The 7,769-nt window shown below is 37.3% G+C and overlaps 1 protein-coding gene across 2 annotated transcripts; it reads left to right on the top strand.

Moving 5' to 3' along the window:
• Positions 1 to 3,988: 3,988 nt before the first annotated feature.
• NEUROD6 (neuronal differentiation 6) lies at positions 3,989 to 7,460 on the top strand. Of its 2 annotated transcripts, none has more exons than XM_036098835.2 (2): positions 3,989 to 4,291; positions 5,760 to 7,460. In XM_036098835.2, the coding sequence occupies exons 1-2, from the start codon at positions 4,274 to 4,276 to the stop codon at positions 6,651 to 6,653; spliced, it is 912 nt and encodes a 303-aa protein (XP_035954728.1). In that variant the 5' UTR covers positions 3,989 to 4,273; the 3' UTR covers positions 6,654 to 7,460. The 2 variants fall into 2 exon arrangements, with proteins under 2 accessions (XP_035954728.1, XP_035954718.1); XM_036098825.2 differs by having other exon boundaries at positions 3,994 to 4,291; positions 5,619 to 7,460.
• Positions 7,461 to 7,769: the final 309 nt, after the last annotated feature.

The raw sequence follows: 7,769 nt of genomic DNA, 5'->3' as shown, positions 1-7,769 counted from the left end.
GAAAAGAGACAAATTGTACTTCCATTTTCTATGCTTAAAAGTAACCATCTCAACACATATTATTGGAATATAACACTAATTTCTAAGTCAGTGTCATAAAAAGTCATAATCAGGGCCAATAAATCATTCTCAATACTTGTAAAAGACTAAAGGAAACTATACATTTTCCTACAGTGACATCACAAAACTTAATAAAGCACCATTTCTTTACGAAGGTCTGGAACTATAATAACTCAGTCCAAAAACACTGGTCTTCTCATACTGGTAGAAGTTTTAACTGGCAGATTTAGAGGACCTTATTTAATAACAAATTCGAAAATGAATTTAATACATGCAGTTGGGGGAGTCAAATAAAAAGTATGCTCCATGGAGGAAAAATAATAAAATGTATTTCTGGAAAGAACAGCAGTGCCGTTCTGTGCAAAGGCTAAAATAAAAGATCGGATGTTGCTGTATTTTGTGAATTGCACAAACAACCATATAATTACTGCAAAATAATAGTACAATTCAGTTTACGCTTCACCCTGAAGTAAATCTATAAAAGCAATTCAAACGTTGCCCTCAAATTTCCTGATTATCTGTTTGATCTAAGTAATCTTTCAGGTGTGTACATATATATGCATATATTATGTATACACACACACACATATATATTATAAAACATTTAGACAGCTATGTTCAAATCATACTTTTAAGCCCTCTAAGTCGTCAAGGGGAATAAGGTGGTTTTGTGTTTTGCCTTATATTTTCAATACTTTTATTTAAATCCCAAGAGTTGTTTTCCACAGTGGGATGCTCTGCTAGAGTCATAAAACTCTTTCAAGCCACGGGGGACGACAGAGTTAAAACTCTAAAAGATTAAAACTGGGCTCGCTCACTGGCTTACACTCTGCCCTGAAGCATTTGTCTAAGAGCTTAAAAAAAAAAAAAAGGCAATAGAGAAAATTGTTCAAAATCTATCTCAGGAAGCACCCTACTTCTAGGGGAAAAAACTCGCGTCCTGAGGTTTTGCTGCCTGATCCTGCCCGGGTCTACATTCTGTTGCCTTCCTCCCTAGGAGAGCTGTGAAAAATGCCTGTCATGTTCCAGACTGATCTCTGAGGTTATGAGAGGAGTGTGAAAGGGAAGTCAATAGAATTCTCCTTTGCTCTGACACAGGTACCAGTTGGATGACCTAAAAACAACACCCCTTCAGCCTTGATTTAGACATTTGGCTTCTGCTGCCTTACAATGAATCAAATTATATCTACATTTTCTGTGGGTCACTTTTATAAATGAAATATGAGAAATTACCCAGGGAAAGCAAGACAAAGGCAGAAAGACAGACATTGGGCCCCATTAAAAAAAATCTATAAAATGTTTTGACCCCAGAAGCAAAGATCGTATCAGTTAAATCAGTATCAAATTGAGTTAAGATGTAAACTTTGATGTGCAGTGATTGCTGTAAAATGAGAAAATATATTATAGAAATGGGGATAATACACTCCCCATCCTCAGAGTATTTGTCTATAACTCAGAACGTATTTCTGTTTGGAGTATTGGTGTTAACGTGCTTTCTTAGCAGAGAGTAGAACAGCCGTTATGGTGTATGTTATGAATGCATATTAACAGCAAAGGCATTTCCATATCTGGAACTATAGTAGAAAATGCATAACAAAATTTCTTTTGAAAGATTATTGTACAAACACACTGAATCCTTGCTAAATCTTGACATAACAACTTTTTGTCCCCCCCCCCTTTTTTTTGGAAAGGAAATCCGGGACATTCAAACAATAGATTAATACTCAGCAAACCTCAACACAGATTCTATCCCCCCTTCACCCCACCTCACCACCACCACCAAAGGTTTTTATTTCATGTTCAAAGGCAGAAATAGAACAGTCCCAAATGTTTTCATCAAAAAAACTGTTTCTCATTTGTCTGCACACTGCAAAGATAAAATATAAAGTCTATCCTTGTGATGAGCTACGTTGGTGATAGTTTTCTACTAACATGTCACGTTACCATTCCTTAGATTTTGATTTTCACGTTTGTGATGTCCGTAATATAATGCGGCTTCTGGAGACTTTGCAAGTTTAGAATATGGTGTAATATGTAAAATGAGTGACAGGCTTTGTGGTTCCTGACTCTTGATACTTAGGCCCCTTTATATTTAAAAAATTAAACCATACGTGAGAACAAACGAAAGTCTGCATCTGCTCTTCCTATAGAAACTCTCTGGGTTGAAGTAAAAGGTGTGTGTAGTTTTTGAACCAAAGGCTATATGAAATAAACTCAATGCACCCAAGACCAGTAATAGCCCCTTAAACAACACATTTTGAAATGCCTCTGGTATGTCCGACTTTTTTGAAAGGTAATCTAGGCCAATCTACTTCACTTAAGTTAAGAATTTATAGCCTTATTTTTCTTTTAAATTTGCATTTTTAGCAGACCATTGAGGGAGAAAAATTATTCTCCTTTACCTAACATAATTCTCCTTTTTACCATCTTCCCCGTCTTTTCTAGAACTGTCCAGGCCAAGTTGAGTAACTTCGAGGGGGACAGAAATGAGTGGGATATGACAGGAGCAAAATTGAATTTAATTTGAGGCCCCCGATGCCAATTTGGAACCAAAGTGCATTAAAGCAGCAGAATTCTAAACCTTTCAAAACTGGGATTTATAAGGGGAATGCTAACACAGATTCAACAGTTACAACTCTGCCAGGGATTACTTTAATACCAAAAGCATACTGTCTCACTTTATAGAAAGAGATTATTCAGTTGTCAAACAACAAAGGTTGTGCTTGTCCATTTTTAAACTTTTTTTTTTTAAGTGCACTTTTTACTTTACTGACGGGCAATTCTGAAATAAAACGTTTTTTTTTTTTTTTTTTTTTTGCAAGGGAGGGGGTGACAGGGGAGCAGAGAAAAGGAGAGGAAGGTGGAGTTTGCCTCTGGTTTCACAGTTTATTTTATCAATAAGGCCTTGCCAGTTTCACTTAACTGTTTCTACCCCGCTTTCGTTAAGATACCAAAAGTGCTGGGAGGGGGAAAAAGATAAATATGAATAAATCTGACAAAGAAAAACAATTGGACAGTGATATAAGAATGAGGAGACTTTTTAAATTGATTGTTGGTCTCAAGGGGGGAAAATGTGAGGAGAAGATTTTTAAGAGAAAGGGAAAAAAAATCTGAGGGCTTCAGAAAACAGAGAAGCTAATCTTCGATTAAAATACTCAGCAGAATGCCAGGGAGAGCAAGACAAAAACCTAAGAGCTATTTTTTATGTTTATTGCCTATGAACCTAAATGAGAAAGAACAAGCAAGTTCATGCTGGAAAGAGATTGGGACAATGCAAGAGTGAAGTTGTGACTTTTGGTAGAGGACACGAGAATGTAGTTTGAAATCTTTCACGGGGAACTTGCAGACGTCTCTGCATTTGATATAGATAAAGAATCTCTCTGAAAAGTTGTTGAAAGGTACCAGTAAGTGTAGAAAGGGGAACGTCTGAGGATGTCTTTCAGACCCCAGATGGAGAGACTGTTCTTTTATTCCAAATTCCTAAGAAGCACAGAAGTCGTACATGTTAATAAGAGAACACACAGACACACACCCATAAGTTACATGCCATGAAACAAAACAAGGAAATAAGGAGACCTTTGTTGATCCCTGTTCGCTTACACAAATCTTAGTTTGCTTAAGCATCTCAAGACCCTTTTCCTGATTTCAGCTCCTCCTCACGGCTTTCTCTCCCCGGGTACCCAGGTGCAGGAAAGGGATGGTGATCTTTACAAAACGTCAGCATCAACAACAACAAAAACCTCTCGCTCACACAAAAGCCCACCTTGTAAATGAATGGAATATTAACGACTACCTAATAGTTGCACCGTTGGCAGGGCGAAACTGAACACTAACACAGCTATTTCTCCAGACTGCCAGTGAAGCCGAAGCAGCTCGAGGAGAAACGCACCTACTGTATGTGAAATGCTGGTGCAGATTTTTTCCCTATCAGTCTAACCTTCTGTGTTGATGCATGAATGCTGGTACCCACTTACAGGGATGCCAGATGATCAGTGCAGAATGAAGGTCCCAAGAGAGAGGATCACATGGTTCTCTCTGCCCTGTGACGTCACTAGCAGATGGCATGGGTACCAGCTCTGGCAGTTGGCATCAATGTCACTTTTTAGAGATCAATGAGATAGTGCAGATATACACAGATCTAGAGACTCCAGGAGACGATGCGACACTCAGCCTGAAAAGATTTGGAAGATACAAAATGAAAACTGATTATTGAATGAAATTAAAACCTAAGGTAATATAAATAAAGATCTACTTCAATTGACGCTGGCTTTGCATGCAAGTATTTAAAGATACAGTGTCACTGTCTTATAGTATTTATATGCTCTTTGCCATCTATAACTTCTTATCATATTTCATTCTTATGATGTAATTGTCACATACTTTCACTGCTATTATGTAACACTGCAAGTATGTGGACATTACTAAGAGTTTGTGTGTGTGTGTGTGTGTGTGTGTATGTGTGTGTGCTGAGGGGGCTGGAGATTGTTAAATTGAAAAGTCTCTGTTTTAACGTGCCTATTTGTTTGAAGACTTTAGATGAAAATACTTGCTGCTTCCCCAAACGAAAGCCAAAATTGCATTTGAAACACAAATTATTTTCCCCTTTCATTCGGGATTCTGAACACACGTGCACAATTGCAGTCAGAATCCTTGGACCGTTCCTGTCAGATATTAGCTAGAGGGAGACTTCTGTGGCTCGTAGAACAAAAACACTATGAGAGTGGTTTTTTGTCCAGGATGATTTGAACAGAAGCAAACAGACGATTACATTTGGAAAAAAATTGTAAATGTAAAAGCAGTCTTAACATTTTCTTTGATTACAAAAAATGCCAGTGATTTTTATTTTTTTTAATTTATTTATGGAGTTTATTCCAAATTAGCCCAATCCCCCTCCCCTTTTTTGTGAAGGCTGGGAAAATAGTGCTCTTTTATGTATTTCTTCACTGATCAGAAAGAAATCAGTTTTAAAAATTGGCTCTGATTTATCTTTTCTTTAAATTTCTAAATGTCAACAGCCACTTATCTAAATTTGCAGTTACATAATACAGCAGATAAAGTTAAGGCTTATTTCTTTTTCTAAAACAAAACAAAACAAAACACCTCACAAATTTGTCAGTTAATGGAGAGATAACACTTTTTTATTTTAAAAACTGGTGTCTCTTCTCATTTGGTACTCAGGGGAATTGGAATTAATGAAATTCTGCATTGCTATATCATGTTTTGCATTTGCTTGAATTCCACAGTCCTTTTTGTGCATTAAAACCAGTTTAAAATCAAAGGGAAGTGGAAATGGTGGTAGCATTATAATAAATGCTTCTTGTTTTATTTTCTTTTGATAATTTGCCTGTATAAATCGATCCTATTGCATGTGCCAATGTTTTTTTTTATAATTACTAGCCTGCACAAACTCAAAGATTCTATTTAATGTAAAAAATCGGTCCCAGAATCAGGTTTTTTCACGTGTTTTTGTATTCTTATGATTAAGTCATTAAATATGTTTTAAGTGTATAAACTTTAAAAATGAAAACACTTTAAATATTGTGCTGGCATTTTTTCAGGTAATTTAAGATTAGAGAACCATGTTAACACTACCGTTTGATGAGTCTGTTGTAATGCCAGAATCCCAGATGTGCAGAAAGTTTTCTAGAGAATGTGAGGACCAGAAGCAAATTAAGAAACCAGAAAGCTTTTCCAAACAGATTGTCCTTCGAGGAAAGAGCATCAAAAGGGCCCCAGGAGAAGAAACCGAGAAGGAAGAAGAGGAGGAAGACAGGGAGGAGGAAGATGAAAATGGCTTGCCCAGAAGGAGGGGTCTTAGGAAAAAAAAGACGACCAAACTCCGACTGGAGAGGGTCAAGTTCAGGAGACAGGAAGCTAACGCACGCGAGAGAAACAGGATGCACGGCCTCAACGACGCTCTGGACAATTTAAGAAAAGTGGTCCCCTGCTATTCCAAAACCCAAAAACTGTCCAAAATAGAAACTTTACGACTGGCCAAAAACTACATCTGGGCACTTTCTGAAATTCTGAGAATCGGCAAGAGACCTGATCTGCTCACGTTCGTCCAAAACTTATGCAAAGGTCTTTCCCAGCCAACTACAAACTTGGTGGCAGGCTGCTTGCAGCTCAATGCCAGGAGTTTCCTGATGGGTCAGGGTGGGGAGGCTGCGCACCACACAAGGTCACCCTACTCTACTTTCTACCCGCCCTACCACAGCCCTGAGCTCACCACTCCCCCAGGGCATGGAACTCTTGATAATTCCAAGTCCATGAAACCCTACAATTATTGCAGTGCATATGAATCCTTCTATGAAAGCACTTCCCCTGAGTGTGCCAGCCCTCAGTTTGAAGGTCCCTTAAGTCCTCCCCCAATTAACTATAATGGGATATTTTCCCTGAAGCAAGAAGAAACCTTGGACTATGGCAAAAATTACAATTACGGCATGCATTACTGTGCAGTGCCACCCAGGGGTCCCCTTGGGCAGGGTGCCATGTTCAGGTTGCCCACCGACAGCCACTTCCCTTACGACTTACATCTGCGCAGTCAATCTCTCACCATGCAAGATGAATTAAATGCAGTTTTTCATAATTAATGAGGAAAATGAAAATAAACAGTGGTCATTCACCTCCCCCGTCTAATTAAGACAAAGCAGATGCTTGTGGGCTGAGTAACTGGCACAACTCTATCTGAGGTGTTTACTAGTTCCTGAAGTGTGTTTCAACTATTGTGAGAATTTTCTATGTAATAATAAACCTCTTTTCGTATAAGGACTTCTTTTCCTTTCCTTTTGTCTGTAAAGCACTGTGATTCTGTTTCTACTGGAAGGATTTTTTTTTTCCCTTGTTTTATTTTCTTTTAAATTCACTTTGAATTAAATTTGTTTGAACAAGGTGTCTAAGAATATACTGTTGAATAAAGACATGCACACAGCATAACTCAATGTCTATTTCAGTTGTACAGTAATTATAAAAAATGCATGTTATTAAAATCAGATGAATAAAATGATGTGTTTATAATTACTAGCAATTATATATTATGTATCTCTGAAAATTGAAAATTGAAAATATTGAGAATAACACGAAGGTGACATTGATATTAGAAGATGCATTTGAGGATGTGCAACAATATAAAAAGCTATGCAATTTTCTTTTTATTAAGGATGAATCTAAATGCATTCAATTGGTAACTATTCCTCTTCAAGTATTGCAGATGGGGCAACATGATATTTGGGTGGACGGTGTCATGATTTTGGAACAATTATTTCAATCGTAAAGAAAAATTTTTCAGCACTTGTTTTGTATTGTTCAGAAATTATCTGTACAGGTTTGTTATCACAATGTATAATTGTGTTTTTCCACCCCACATTTTTAAAGCAATTAAACATAGATATTTACACTCCTAAAGGACATCTATTAGCTGTGATATTTTTGCACGATATTTATTATTTCCTGGTACACAGCTGCTTTCTGTCTCTAACACTCCCTTCTCCCCATTTCAGAAATATTTCTGGATCTCAAAACCGTACGAGATAAAATAATTTTTTTAAACAAAATGGCCAAAGCGCTTACAAGAATTTTTTTTTTAAGTATCTCAAATGAAAGAAGAGGGGCCCAGGAGAGTTAAACATCCTGGGGAAACAATGATAAATCCTGGTAACCTTCAGCTCCAGCCGAAATTCGGTGGCAAATTTCCAGCAAACACCAAGAAT

The sequence above is a fragment of the Halichoerus grypus genome, chromosome 12, assembly GCF_964656455.1.
Source record: "Halichoerus grypus chromosome 12, mHalGry1.hap1.1, whole genome shotgun sequence".
NCBI classification, from domain to species: Eukaryota; Metazoa; Chordata; class Mammalia; order Carnivora; family Phocidae; genus Halichoerus; species Halichoerus grypus.
This window is presented reverse-complemented; position numbering and strand designations above follow the sequence as displayed.